Source organism: Electrophorus electricus, chromosome 13 (genome assembly GCF_041902795.1).
Source record: "Electrophorus electricus isolate QZ-2024a chromosome 13, ASM4190279v1, whole genome shotgun sequence".
NCBI lineage: Eukaryota > Metazoa > Chordata > Actinopteri > Gymnotiformes > Gymnotidae > Electrophorus > Electrophorus electricus.
This window is the reverse complement of record NC_137509.1, coordinates 13,522,701-13,538,160: the sequence shown is the minus strand read 5'-3', so window position 1 is coordinate 13,538,160 and position 15,460 is coordinate 13,522,701. Positions and strand designations below refer to the sequence as shown.

At 36.2% G+C, this 15,460-nt stretch overlaps 1 protein-coding gene across 4 annotated transcripts; it reads left to right on the top strand.

Annotated features, from left to right (window-relative positions):
• Positions 1 to 10,404: 10,404 nt before the first annotated feature.
• On the top strand, positions 10,405 to 12,767 carry LOC113584711 (uncharacterized). Of its 4 annotated transcripts, XM_081694954.1 has the most exons (7): positions 10,419 to 10,488; positions 10,726 to 10,784; positions 11,070 to 11,103; positions 11,585 to 11,629; positions 11,831 to 11,938; positions 12,210 to 12,235; positions 12,388 to 12,767. In XM_081694954.1, the coding sequence occupies exons 1-7, from the start codon at positions 10,446 to 10,448 to the stop codon at positions 12,478 to 12,480; spliced, it is 408 nt and encodes a 135-aa protein (XP_081551080.1). In that variant the 5' UTR covers positions 10,419 to 10,445; the 3' UTR covers positions 12,481 to 12,767. The 4 variants fall into 4 exon arrangements, with proteins under 4 accessions (XP_035375823.1, XP_035375822.2, XP_081551080.1 ...); XM_035519930.2 differs by having other exon boundaries at positions 10,405 to 10,488; positions 10,726 to 11,103; positions 12,415 to 12,767; XM_035519929.2 differs by having other exon boundaries at positions 10,405 to 10,488; positions 10,726 to 11,103.
• The last annotated feature ends 2,693 nt before the right edge of the window (positions 12,768 to 15,460 follow it).

Below are 15,460 nucleotides of genomic sequence, written 5' to 3'. Positions count from 1 at the left end.
ATGTCCCTCTAACACAGTTAAACATATCAGACTAGACAGGAGGGGCAATTGATCCACTAGGAAAAGAAAAAAAAAATAGTTATATCTGCATTGGAGTGCAACAGGTGAAACTTCAAAAGAGGCCATGTCAGGGGAGAGCCAGAATGTTGACAGACCTGACGAGCTCCCTGAGATATCAGCAACCCTGATGGGTAGTAAATATTATGGCTTGTTTGTGGAACAGCATGTCCTACAATTTTTAAGATGTTATATGAGTTGTCATAACTCTATACGGTAAAGCCCTTAAACAGAAATGTCAACCAATGTCCTTTTGAATTACATAGTAAATCACATTCCCCAGACAAGGTCAAATATGTTTTAAATGAATACAGGAGAAACACGTAAATATTCAGTTCAGATATTCAGTTCAGACTTATAGATAGTGTGCTATACCTGCTTTGACCACGAGGGGTCAGTACAATGGACTCAGCAAACAGGCAATAAAAAATTACAGGTGGTCCTCATTAAAGGTGAGTCAAATTGTTTAGGTATATCATACTGCAAGCCCAGTGCCAAATCTGCAAAACAATTTCAGTGGAGACCTATGTCCACAGTCTATTGCCACACTCACTGCAGCACCGAAGCATACATCAGACCACGGCTGGGATAAGAATGTAGAGGTGCTTGTATACTGGCTAGCAGCATATAGGGTGGTATCAAATGCATTTGATATAACCTAGTAAATAGTACATGACATAGATTACAGAGTCACCCAGACCATCTTGGGGATCATGAAGGTTACAGCTTTTCCAACCAATTAGGAGATAGAGTCTGTGAGTGCAGGATTTGCTTTATAGGGTGGTTCCCCTGCTTTCAGTGTGGTGGTTGTGGATAACCACCTTCAACTGATGTACAGTGTTATTTATATCCGTGTTTTACCAACACCATTTGACTCCGTTCTGACCCAGTTCCGTGAGCCTGTGCAGAACTCTGTGTAGGCACAGTTCAACCAAAAGCTCAGCCAGGCTTGGTACATCATCGAAAGAGCTTTTTGGTATGATGAAAACCCCCCTGGCATTCCATACTTTTCAAAGGCCCTGGAGACAAAGTTTATAATTTGCACCTGCAGTGATTATGCGCTGTACCATCCTGCACAATCTATGCCTTGCAACCAGAGACATTGTTGAGCCATGAAGATGATCAGGCTGAAGATGATCAAGCAAACGCAGACAGATGTAAAGGTGATGAAAAAAAAAACACCCAAACACTTGACATCAAGTAACTGGATTCTCATCCCCACCCCCTTGTTTGCATGCTAAATTTATGATGAGTGGTTAAATTCTATGTATGTTTTTCACCTTTCCTTAAACAGTGTGGAAAGAGGAGTCAGCTCTCAATGTATCATTAAAACTGAGAACTGAAACTGAAAAAACTGAGATTTGCTGTGTCTTTACAAGGTGGAATGATCTGTAAGGAAGTCAAGCCAATGATTGATTGAAATTTGGGTTCTGTCCTTCCAATTCAGCAACTTTTTTGGCAATTGTGAGTGATATAAAGGATTTGAGCTGACTGAGTGTTGAGAATGAAAAGAGAACATTAAGTAGAGCTACAAGGGGACAGAAGAATCTCTGACAGCTTGTGCATGACCTCCGAACACAACTACTGGATAGGGGGACATGTATAGGGGGACAAGCATGATAATAATAATAGTCTATTCAATCTGGGCAATGTGGTCAAGCATCACTGGCTAATCCCCATACAGTTTACAGGATGTGATGTAGGTTCTGTGACTAAACCCCATATGGTGTAGTTTAGAGGATGTGATGGAGGGTCTGTGCAGTGTTTTATACTGTATTAGCTGGAGTTTTGAATTGCTGGTCATAGAGATTTTGTTGCGTATCATTAGAAATTTATGCCGCTTCCCATTTTCATTTCATCCTCTAAACTAAAACTTCTAACTGCAGAAATTGTTCCTCTCTTTCTCCTTGGTGTCCCTTGCTCTTCTCTCTCTTTATAGCACCTCTCTCTCTCTCTCTCTCTCTCTCTCTCACTCGCTTTCTTGAGCCTCCCTCTCTCTTTTGTTTTGATTATCCTCCATCTGCATAAAAAATGCAGCCAGGAATGCTGTTCCCTTTTTTTTTCTGGAGTCTGCTGCTGTTCGTCTCACTCTCCTGAGGGAAGATGCCATAGGTTCACTACATTCAGTGCTTAAATTATTGGAGTGGGGAAAGAATTTATTTTTTAAGGTCTCATAAATAGAATACTAGAATAAATACTATAATATTACTATAGAATGTAATAGAATAGAGTGGAATATAATAGAATCCGCAGTGCTTTTGTCATACTTATGTACATTTAAAAACAAGTATTTTATCTTTTAAATTTTTGTGCATTCAGAAGAAATTATAAATACTTTTATTACTTTTACCACTTTTGCTACAGATACTTTTTGCTACACATACCTTCTGCAAAGGTTAACTTCATGCACATTGCCATCTTCTCTCCACTGTTTAATTAATCCAGCTAAAATGATGCATGTAAATACATGAGGCCCAGGCTGCAGATGTGTATTTGTATGGCTAGACATGTTGGTTTGCACAAGAGGAAATCTTGGTTTGAGTGTTTCCATCCAGAAAACTGACCAGTCCTTTTTCACACCCTGTGCTGCATCAAAACCACACGGTGCACTTTACTTCTCTTTGCATAACCACAGACAAAAACACAATTACTTGTTTACAACAACTAAATGAAAAACAACTAAAATGAGAAACTATTTTTTTGCATTAATTTTAATCATGCTCAACTCTGTTTTGTTAGCTTGTTTTTAAGATTTGGTTTTCAAACATCTCTATGGTTTAGCACGCATCTTTGTATATAAAGTATTACTGCTAAATGTTATTTTAGCATCTTAACTGACATTTTAACAAATATTTTCACCAGTTATAGTTATTACAATGTTTATGACTTTAAATCCATTTATTGCACATTTCCTGTTTATTTTTCATATTTGTATAGGCATGCTGTGGCTTTGCAGACACGAGACGTGAGTGAATGTAACAAAGAACTGTTTTAATGAAAAGCCCAAATGAAGCAGGCTCAGCAGATGGCTGTAGGGACTCCAATGTGAAGTACTGGGGATGGGCACCTATGGGACTTAAATAGGGCTAGTGAAATGAAGGATAAGTGCAGGTGATTATTAATAAACTGGTGATTGCAAATGAAGAAGTGGTTGTGAAGTGTTCTTTGGCTGATTGATGACTGGAGCGTGACGGATACTTGTGAGAGAAAAGTAGTTAATTGTTTGGAGGACAGGGTTGTCTGATAGTATAGATCTCTCACCAGCACCGTCTGCTGCTGACAGCAGGAAAAACGTGGCAGCTGAGCACCACACCACAAAAATCCACAAAATTCCTCAGTTAAAAATGTATTAATCTAAAAGTTGACAACAGCTCTCATTACCTTTAGAGATGGTGAATCCTAGAGGTGAATCCTAGAGGACAGTTTGTCAGTCCACTTTGTACAGTACGTTTAACAGAGTATTTCCATGTGCAGTATTAAAGTAGTTAGCTGATACATTCATTTCCTGTATGAACATGCCTCAGCCATATGTTTCTCAGTTTCTATCTAATCAAGCTGAGTTTGATCTGTGCGTGTGAACTGCAGTGGAGCCACTAGAAAGATATATGTGCAACTGTGATAAAGGTTCTGCAGAGAGACCCACAAAGCTTTCAAATAAGGCCCTTGTATGTTTAAACATTAGTTATTCTATTTTGATGAAGACAGACCTACTGTGACATTAACATTTGCTTGGTGTAAAGGATAAGGTTTTAAGAACTGTGTCTGAGAAAGTGCATTATTTTTATGACAATAGTTGTTTATATGATGGACAAATATTCATCTAGACAGCACAAGCAACATCTGAAATTCACATATTCATTGGTGATTTTTTTTCTTTTTAAGAGAAACCAGCATGTTGTGGCAGGCCTGGCTTAGACATAAAATACCACAAGCCAAAACTTTCTGGTCAAATGACAGTAAGTGTAACACTGCTGATAAGGCAACATTGGCCCATCACGGTCGGTAGAGAGTTGTTTTTGACATCTGCCAGTCTGTAGCTGTTGTTGTCCCATGTGTTTGCTGCTTGACCTTGTTCTTATGAACCGTAGGTTTTTAAATTTTCAAGATAGAAGCAACCTGGCGCTCACTGTATTATTTCTGCCAGTAAAGCTACAATTGAACCCTTCTTTTCCTTGTACATGTGGAGATTTAAGAAAAAAATGGAGTGGTCTCATTATATATATAGTCACGTGGTACGGCCTGCTGCAGTTCACATATACTGTGCTTATGTTTTTACCGCCCCCTGGGATTGCACATTGTCATGGAAGTCTGTGCGTCCTGCCCCGTGCCCAGTTAGTGTGTGTGTTGAGACGTGAATGTTATATGTACAATAGAACGTATGTTTATGTTCCACGCAACTCGTCCCCACATCCTGCTTGAACCGCCAGCGTTACAATATATATATATATATATATATATATATATATATATATATATATATATATATATATATATATATATGTGTGTGTGTGTGTGTGTGTGTGTGTGTGCATGTATTTTCTCATGTAAAATATATTTTTAAATCTGTTATAAAACAGCACATAGATTTTTTTTTAAATGCTATTATTAGAAAAAATGTGGATTTTGTCATAATTAAACAATTCATATGTTTAATGCATCAAGTGTACAAAGCCAAACTTAAAAAGTCAGAAGCCTAGAATGGGTGTGTGGGTGTTTGTGTCCCAGTTTGACTATTTTCCTGTCACAGAACTGACTGCCTTTACACACCTCAAAACAATGAAACCACAAGAACACAGTTCCCACCAGAGACCCTAGAGCTTTTTCATAAACAGAGTCATGTCTTATCCAACAAAATATTTTGACAACTATAATTCTTCTGTATTATTGTGTTATTCTGTATTACTGTATTATTGTGTTTAATGTGGTCCATCAAAGACCATATTTGATAACACTATGCCTAAGTAAGCACAACCTAAATGCAATAATATTTAATAAGCTTCCACAGGAAGAAACTCTTTTTTAGGTAAAGTTTAATTTTTTCATGAATGATGTTTGCATGTGCAAGACAGCACATTCTCCTACTGAAGTAGACTCCTGTACTCCTGGCTGTGGCTAATGTGCTTGGCTCAACTGCTGGCTAGAAGAGACTGAACTACTGAAGAGATCTGTTTACATTATACATACATAAATAGTACATAAATGTAAACATGTGTAATACACATTTAACAACAAATATTCCACAGTGAGTTTATAAATTAATTTCCAACTCTTGTAATTTTTAAAAGTGTATCGAATGTATACTGAAATTTATCAGTTAGATTATTCTAAGATTAATGGCTCACTAAAGAAAAAGAGGATTTACATATTTCTGTCTTCTTAGACAAGTGTGGTCAATAACCTGTATGATTGAACAGTTTGCAGTGAAGTTAAATTTTCTTAATTTAGTCAAATTTGCAGTTAATAGAAACTATTACTGTAAAGTATATACTGATTGTAATCTGCTTCTGTTCTTTTTAATATTTCAGCAGGATATCCAGTATATTCACTTTGTTATTCTTAAAAATGGATATTCTGTAAAGGAAATTAAGAAACAGGTGTAAGATCAAGAGGTCAAGCGCTGCTGGCACTGATAAATATCTGTGGCAAAAATGCTTGTTTGCCTCAATATTGATTATGTTCTCCCCCTGCTGTTGAGAACTAGAAAACAAGGTTGAATAAGAATAGCATGACACAAGTGACGTTTGTGCTTGATGGATTTAAAAGTTATGTATTAGCGTCAAATAAAGTCAACGCAGATAACAAAATCCATACCACTGAGACTGAGCTTTAAAATTTTTAATCTGCACTTTGTATCAATTTTGGTTTCAGTTTTCACTTAATCTGCACTAGGGTGTGTTTATACTTTTCAGCTTTGGGTTGATGAAAATGCAACTCAGGTGTGACTGCTTTGCTAGTGTGGTTCATTAAAGTAAGTGTGACCTCTGATGCGCACTAAATAAGCAGACTGAGACTGCCTGAACATGTGAGTCTCGGCCCGTTCCTAAACAAGTTCTCGTGCGGTTCAGTTGACGTATGTTGAAGTATGAACCAATGGTGTCTAAATGAACCAAACACAGGATGTGATGTCACAAGATGTGACAATAAACACATTGAGAGAACAGAATTTAACAATGCCTTCAAAAAAAAGCAGACAACATTTTATCACCTCTTACTGTGTTTCCAGTTGGTAAAAATACTACCAGATATACACAACAACAATAAGTGTATTAAGTCCAGGGTAGTATATTGTTCTGATGACTGGCTCACAAAATTCACATCTTACTTACATCATAGGTCACTTTTTTGGACTTATTTTGCTTTTATTGTAAAAAGCTAAGCAAACAAGGACTAAAACGTAACAATGTATCATTTTCTTGTTTAGTCCGGACCAAGGGAACTTCATTAATCTGTGATAAATGCGCTTGGTTCCAGAAGGACTTTATGTGCATTAGACCTCATTTCAGCACTCCAGTTACTACAGCAAAAGCGATTTTATTGTACACATTACATATTGAAGTTGCATTTCTGAACATTCAGTAATGCCCATAGGTGGTCATCAATGCACTCTTTTGCGGAGGTGATGGTGTTTTCCTGTCAAAAGAACAGCTGCTGAGTTCAAACTGCACGGCTTAGCCTGCGGTCAGCTTACGGGTCTAAAAATGGAATGGAAATAAACAGCACGCGGCCCCTATCTAGCTTATGCACAGTTGTGGTCAAAAGTTTCCAGAAACTTTTTCACACAAGCAAAAGGCAGACACCAAAAGCATGCACATACTTTAACAGGTCTGCATGCCCATGCAGCAGAGCTGTGAAATTACCTTGCAGGTTCTGCACACGCTACATCTTTTACTAGCTATTTTGGCTTTGTTTGTGTTGAAAAGAGTCCTTACCACAGACCAGGTCTACAAAGACAAAATGGGGCCAATTATGTCTATTGGCAGAGATCCCTGTTGGTTCCCCTGCTTCACCCACACATCTTTCACCTGCTGGTCCTTTCAGACCAAAGGTCTGTTAACAGCAGAGTAGGTGAGTGAAGTGAAGCAGCAACTCTTCACTCAAGACTTTTATACGCACTCAATTTCTCACACCACTTCTCTCTTCTCAAATCAAAGATTACTGGCTCCATGTTTGCTCCCATAGTTGGGTCGTAGTATTGGATATTCAACTGTTTAACATCTTTCACGTGCTGGTCCTTTCAGAGCAGAGGTCTGTTAACACCAGAGTATGTGAACAGTGCTGCAGCTCCTCACTCCTCACAGAGTTACATAATCACTCTGCTTCTTCCTGCTCCTGAAAGAAAACCAGCCCTATGTCCATTCCCCTTGTTGGCCTGTAGTGCAAGTGAAGCTGTTTGTTTTGCAACATCGAAGAAGGATCGTCATTCCTTTTTAAAATCAACTAGCTTATATATATTCTAATTGAACAAGTAGCAGAATAGTGTTGATTTCACTTTTTAATTAAATCTTTGTGTATTGTTTTAATTAATCACATTGTATAACTGCTTTAGTTAGTTGAAAATGGCTCAGGGAGCATAGTAGCTGAAAACAAGACAAAACTGTTTAAGTCTGTTTGTCAAACAGCTTCTTTTGATTATTATTTGTCTGAAGTGACGGTCTGTAATTCAGCTACATTTACCGTGTAGCTTGCTAGCTTTCACGTTAATGTAGTTGCAATCACATTTTTGTAGAGTAATTTAAATTGTATTTTATCTTATAAAATACTATAACTTTAAACCATGTAATCTCAGAATATCATGAAAACTACATATACTGGTTCAGACATTCTCTTGGAGAAGCACTGACATGCATCAGTCTTTATGTTGACTCTGATCCTGTACTTCATGGAGACTTTAAGTATGCCAGGGCAGTGGCAGCTCAGTGTTTAAGGTACTTGATTAGTAAGCAGAAGGTTGCTGCTTCAAACACCACCGCTGCCAAGTTGCTACTCTTGGGTTCCTGGGTGGGGCCCTTAACCCTCAAGTTGTACAAGAGTACTTTGTGCTCAGTTATAATTGTAAATTGCTTTGGCTAAAGGTGTCAGCTAAATGATGTAAATAAAAGATTCAAAGCAAAGCTTGCTACAGGTTTAAAGTAAGAAAACAGTGGAATCTATTATTGTCACAGACCTGCCCCCAGCAGTACACACCCTTTGCTCTTCTTTTCATGTGGCTTGTTCCTGTTTTGTTACTAGACTATAAAAGCACACTCTAACTCTTGGTGTAAAGCCTTGTACCCAATATTGCGATATGTGCCAATATTGCCTTGTCTTTTGTGTTCTGGTCACCATTAGTTTATTAGCAGTAGCTTGTGTTAGTATGGGTTTTACCTTTTAACCTTCTTCCTTAGTTTGCTGTGGGCCTTTTCTTTGCATTGATTTGCCCAGTATTTCTTGTTCAGATAGCCTAGAGTTTTTTTCTGTGTTAGTGGTTTGTTTTATTGTTCTGTTAATAAATTTCCCTCTGAGACAGTGTCCACGCTCTCCTAATCTGGTTACAGCAATATATAAAATGCCTGACCTCTGAATAAATCAAAATTGATAGTTAGTCCTATACTCGTATATTAAATGGATTTTTTACATTGTTTAATGTTCTGCAAATACTCTTTTAAAAAGGTAATGTTTTACCTTAAGGTTCCCTTATTCAGCATTATTCAGAGTATGCGTTAACTTTAACCTCAGCATTAATAAATCATTAGTAATGTTAACAAGGCAATTGTAGAAAATGATGCCAGCTATTTTACTTCATGCACCATTGCATGAATTGCTACAATTTAGAAACACCGTTTCCCCCCCAACTATCCTGCCTATCATAGCCAGTTTACAACATTTACATTTAAATGTTGTATTTTTTTAATAACTTTTTTGTGTATTTCTTTTCTTTACAGTTTCTTTGAAACTGTAAAGTGACCTTGGGTATACAAAAGGGATGAACTTATTATTATTATTATTATTATTATTATTATTATTGGTTGGTTTATTATTGTTTGTGTTCATGGATTTTAATGCCAACTAAGCCCATAAATGATGTTAGCTATGGAAATATTTGTCAGGCTGTGCACCACAGATGACACAAGGATCTGAGAACTAAGATTTTAATGAAAAACCACCAACACAGGCAAATCCACAAGGTAAGGCAAGAGCTCCAGTTCTAGGAGTGTCCGAATTTTGGTCCTACAACATTCACTGTTTATATCCCAGGATTCCATGTCCTTTCATAGTCTATATTGTGCATAAAGCTAGATATATAGCCTAGTTAGTTTTCATATTCCATAATAATAATGGTGCTACATTTTATTATACAAAAGACATAAAACATGTATGAAATAAGATTTTAAAAGCATGATAGGTCTCAAATAATAATTGTGACTTTCATAGAATGTTTTGTTTTGAAACACTATAAGTAGGAGCTGGTGGAAATTTTCTAATTAGAAATAGAAAACTTGACATACAACCTTGATGAAAAATATCATAATTGCATAAAAAGTCAAAACCCAGTTTTGCAATGGCCACAACTCTAGACCACTCAACAGGAACCTTCAGTTTCCATAGTTCTTTCAGGACTTTGGGATATTTTTGACGAGCATTAGGTCTACGGGCTTGACTGTGCTGTTCTTACCATTTCATTCCCATTTCATTCACTCAGCTCAGGTGGTGCAATCTCAAATTCTGTGGATGGAGCAGTTGGTTGGAGATGCTTTTCTGGAGCAAGATCTGCTTCCTTACATCGTCCAAAAGTTCTTCCTTCACCATATCCAATATGACACTCCTTTTCAAGCAAGCATCTAGCCATCTTTAAAGGGTCTTTTAGAATATTCTTTCTCCTCTTTCTGATACGTCCATCCCTCCTAAGTAATGTTAGGCAGCTCGTGGCTTGACTCCATACAGCTTTTAGATTTTTCCTCTCATGTTCCTCTGCCTTTTTTCCAGGCCTAGCGTAGTGCGTTTTGTTGTGTTGTTAATAAATCTTTTAAAGTGATATATAAACATATCTTTTTTTATAATAAAAGTCCTAGTAGTAATTTACATTCATGTAATACATGTGAAAACATATTATGACATAAAGGATTTGACCTGCGCTGCACATTTATCAGATCTCAAGGTGGTCCTAAATCTGATAAATGTTGAGCATTCAGACATTGAATCTGTGCTGCACTCAAAACAACACATAGATGAACAACATATGTAACACATAATGACTCCATCTACTGAAAGTATAACCTACCCGTCCAATCAGCAAGCTGTATGTAAAAACAACACACCCCTACCATACCCCTTCTCTTATCTTATGATTGTTTGAATTTCAGATGAATTTTCATTACTGGGGAACAACGGTCTTCTTTATACCTTGGAATATGGCCCGCTTTCTATGTATAACTTTTCTAGTCATTACTCTCTGTGAGTATACACCTTTACTAATTTTTATTTTCCTTTAAAGAAAAGCTTGGGTAAAATAAAATGTTTAAGCAGAATATAGAAATAGAAAATTTTAAACAGTTTAAGGATGTAAATTAATTTACAGTTTAGATGCTGAGTACATGAAGATACAAAATTGGTCATTTATAGTGTGTTCTTAGTTTCTCTTCATGTTTATTAAGAGAAGATCCTTTCAAGTTTGCATTTTATCATTTTAAGGTGGCAATCAAACTGGATCTTCTGCTGGGGTTATCTCACAGCTGGAGTCAACAGTGAGGGTAAATCCTGGACTCCCAACCACTCTTTGGTGCTATATCAAATCAGATGTGCACTTTTCAATTTTATGGATGAAAATTCCCCTTAACAAAGCCCCAGTGTGTATAGCCACTGCTCAGGCGCTCGCAGACGGTGTGGAAATGTATGAACAATTTAAAGACCACTCCAGAATCAGTGCCACTTGGGATAAAAATACCTTTAATTTGTCATTCTCATCAGTGGAAATAATAGACAGTGCAACATACCTTTGCGGTGCATATATTTATAAAAAATTCTTTTTTGGAAAGGGGAGTAAACTGATCATTCAAGAATACGCTGAAGGTAATTTTGATCAAGTTTGGAAGAGCTTGAAATATAAAATAATTGAAACTAATTTTGTATAAAGTTATTAATAACTAGAAAGATTGAAAATGTATAAAATACTATATATATATATATATATATATATATATATATATATATATATATATATATATATATATATATTAGAAACATTTAGCTTATGCCAAGGTTTTTTTTTTACCATGATTATTTACTAATTAACATGTCTATTTCTTACTTCATTTTGTTGATGTGGGTTTACAAATACAGAAAACATAAAAATAAACATAATTTTGGTAGATTTATGTATTTTCTTTAGTTCTCATTGGTCAGTCTCATTTAAATATTACCTACTTTCTTAATATTTTCAAATCAAATGCAGTTATCTAGTTTACTGATATCTTCACTAAGTTGTACTTTTTAATTTAATTAGTTTTAAAGGTAAATCTACTTGTGTATGTGCTGTAAATATCTTTTACAGCAACAACCATATCAAACACAACAGCAGACACTGAAGAGAAAAAACGTATGTTTGATCTGATTATTATTATTTTTATTATTATTATTATTATTATTATTACCGTTATAAATTCTATACGGGGCAGAATATATCGTGAAGTATCATTACTGTATATTTCATTTAAAATGTAGCACTTTTACTTTTATATGATATAAATACTTTTTACAATGTGTGCTTAACTTTATCTATTTTCTCTTACATTGGTAGGAAAGTCACAAATATTAGAATCTTTATTGCCAGCATTAGTAGCCACTAATGTTGCATCAATATTTGTCATCATTTTACTCTGTCACCTCTTAGCTAAGAAAAAATCAGGTAAGAATATTTGGAAATGAAATTATAGATAAGCAGTTATAAAATAATAAGTTTTAATGCACAATACTACATGTAAGCTACAATATTAATATTAATAATCTTTTTAAATAAACTATATTTGATGCAGTACTTTTTAAATGTATTTTAATTATTTAATTTAATTTAATAATACATATTTAATTTAATTAAATATGTATTTTTGTATTTGATGTATATTTTACATTTACAGTTACGGCATTTGTCATATGGCATTTTTACATTCTTCTTGCAGGTGTAAACAGTAGTGCAGGTGACAATGTAAGTAATAATTAACTGTTGATAATAAGCAACTATACAATGTACCATTTATAACCTCAATGCTATAAAAAAATGTACAGGTGCACCATAGAGTCATGGTTTCTAATAAATGATTAAATAGGTAAGTTTATCATGTAACCTTTTCTAAATAGAACTATTCTGGTCTCACATCTGGGCAGAAACAGAGAAGAACTGTCAAGAAGATGGCCAGTGCGGTAACCTCAGTTTTATATGGAGCTGTGTGAACCCAAGAGGAAATAGAATTCTGTGCAAAATAACGGTTTTGAAGAGTCACCATTACTGTATGTGGCCAGTGTTGCATCACCTTACGATAAAATGAAATAAAAAGTGTCAGTGTCCATAATGTTCTGTAAAGTCCACCTACTCCTGCTCGTTTACACTGTTTTGGCAATAATGGCTGAGGAAGGACAAGCTATTTGTTGCATTTATCAATAATTTATTAGGCAAATTAAAATAATTATATTCTCTGATTAATCATGTCATAAATACTTCCCAAGACAAATAAAATGTATATCGGTAGTTGGGTCATTACCTCTTTCTCTTCCTTCATGCTTTCCAATCTGTCAGACCTCCACCTAGCAGTTTGTGTTTTTGTCTTCTTCAGTGGTTTCCGTGGATATTCAAGTGTTTTTTTGCAGGACAAAAAGATACAGTTTTTGCATCTTTTAAGTTTTATTTCTTGGGACTGTTCTACTGGGCTTAGTTTGATCTTTTGTAGAACTGAGTTGAGCAACAAATACACTCTCAAACACATACACACGCACTGGAGAATTATGGTCAAAAACCCAACCCCTCACTCAGAAATATAGCCCAGAGGCACTATGCACAGGCTGACACATAGAATCAAGGTTTGGATCACAGACTTCTAGAGGTAAGCCTGATCTTCAGGAACATGCACCCACCTATCAGGTCCCTTAATTGTCCCCAATCACTCCATTGTATTAGGATGTCATCATATCTGACCATAAAGAATCTGTGTAGCTTAGGAAGACAGTTAGAGCCCAGAAGGGACAACACATGATGTACATAAAAAGGTTTACTCCTGCATTCCCTTAGCTAACTGGAAAAAACACAAATTAGTATTTAGGTCAGATGATGATGTGTGTATAAAAGAGTGTAATTACATTATTAACACAGGGACCCCTCCACTAATGTGTTCTTCAGATAACCACTAGCCAATATATAATCAAGCACGTATTCTTGATTATATACTATTATCTAGATCTATCATGTTATGCCACAAGGCACCTGTTTGGGAGGAGTAGCCTAGAAGCACTTTTCAATGTGTTGGGCAAGAGTCTTAAATAAAACTAAAAGTGTGTACAAACAAAATCAAAGAATATAAACCAAACACAAGGTAATACAGAACTCTGGGGAGATAAACTAGAAGACTTAGGCCTAAACATAAACATGAGCAAGCGAATATATATTTGACAAGAAATAGCGATTCCACATCTACACACAGCCAAACAAACCAAAATAACCTACAACCCAGGAAACAAAAACAGTGCTTAAATAACCAAGACTGGTGAAGACTAACAAGACACAGGTGGACATAACTGCAGGATGGGATACAAGCAAAGGGGTGGAAAAAACCAAAACCAAAACAAGGAAGTGTGACAAAACAGAACCAAAGCCAATCCAACAACAGAAACCAAAACAAACGTGTAGGCATCGGCCTATGAACCGCAATGCAAAGAGGAGGAAGCCATGACATCTGGTTATTGGACTCATATGCTTGTATTTTGGATTTATTCTTTGCCTGTGTCCTGTTAGATTTGTTTGTTCATCGCCTGGTATCTGGATTTTACCTTTTCTTATATTTCCCCTCTTCATTATTAAAATCAGTTTGCCTGCATTCAACTCTGTTTGCCAAACCTGAAACATACAGTTAATTTTAGACTTGCCATACCACTGACCTATATATTAACCTACTATACTACTAGATTAATTCAGTAGAATCCCACTGTTACGACCCGATCTAGGCTCCGGACCATAACAGGGAAAACAGAGACAGGAAAAAGGATATAACAAAGAAAAAGGAGATGTTCAAGTTTAAGTTCAAGTTCAAGTTCAAGAGGTTTTATTGTCATTTCAGCTATATACAAGTACACAGCAAAAACGAGACAATGTTCCTCCAGGACCATGGTGCAACATAAAAACAACAGTGCAACAGACAACATGCTACTCAAGTGTAAACAGTCCAATATACTGCAAAATGTCATTAAATAAACATTAAATAAACAATAAAAAATACGGGACAGGACAAATACAAAATACAAAATGAGTAGACAGTGCAATTTAGTACAGTACACAGTACTGGGCATATATAAAGCGAGTTGTGCATAGCAATCAGTGACATGCTACCCTGAACATAACAGTCACCGGTAGCAGCCAGAACAGTTCAGAGTACAGTGCTGGTTTAGTACAGTACTCTAGCAGCAAGTAGGATAATGTGCAAGACTGCAACAGGAGTGCATGTTTGTTTCATACAGGGGTGTGCTTCAGGAGATGACAGTGCCAAGATAATAAACATAAAGTCCTAGAATGAAAGCAGCAGATAACATACCTAACAGAGAAATAACAAACAAACAAACAACAATGAGCTGCCCTAACTCCCTGAACCAAAACAGAAGACAAAAAGAAAGCTTAAAATAAATGCTGTCACCTCCCATCTTCCCAAACTATGACCAAACATATAATTACAGAATAACCAGGTAAGTATAAAACACTATGTACACAATTTACAACCAATTGGCAACCAATTTCCATACGGGGCATAAGCGATGATCGTGAACAGGGTTACAAAGCAAAGGTCAGAATACTGGAGGTCTAGTCCAAAAACACGAGTTATAAAACAAAATGCACACTATCAAGGATTACACAGACGTAACAGAACACAAACTCTCACATACTCACAACTACAAAAACATATATTCACAAAGGCATAAATCAGTCACAAATCCACGAAGTACAGCAAAGTAAGAGGCAATTCCATCCCCTCCTCTTCTCCTCTTCTTGAGATGTATATAGTGGTGTGAGGTGGGACAACCAACCAGGACAAAGAGCACCTCAATCACAGAGGACCATCAGCACCTGCCGTGGTGCATGGATGAAGACGTGGATGACGAGACACACAACCTGAAACAGAGGACATACAAACAAAATGACTCACCTGGGGTCATAACAGCCCCACCCATCAGA

Coding starts and splice junctions, on each gene's coding strand:
- LOC113584711 (XM_035519929.2), top strand. CDS start 10,446: ATGGCCCGCTTTCTATGTATAACTTTTCTAGTCATTACTCTCT. Junction 11,104..11,584: donor CATTCAAGAATACGCTGAAG/GTAATTTTGATC, acceptor TATCTTTTACAG/CAACAACCATATCAAACACA. Junction 11,939..12,209: donor CTTAGCTAAGAAAAAATCAG/GTAAGAATATTT, acceptor TTCTTCTTGCAG/GTGTAAACAGTAGTGCAGGT.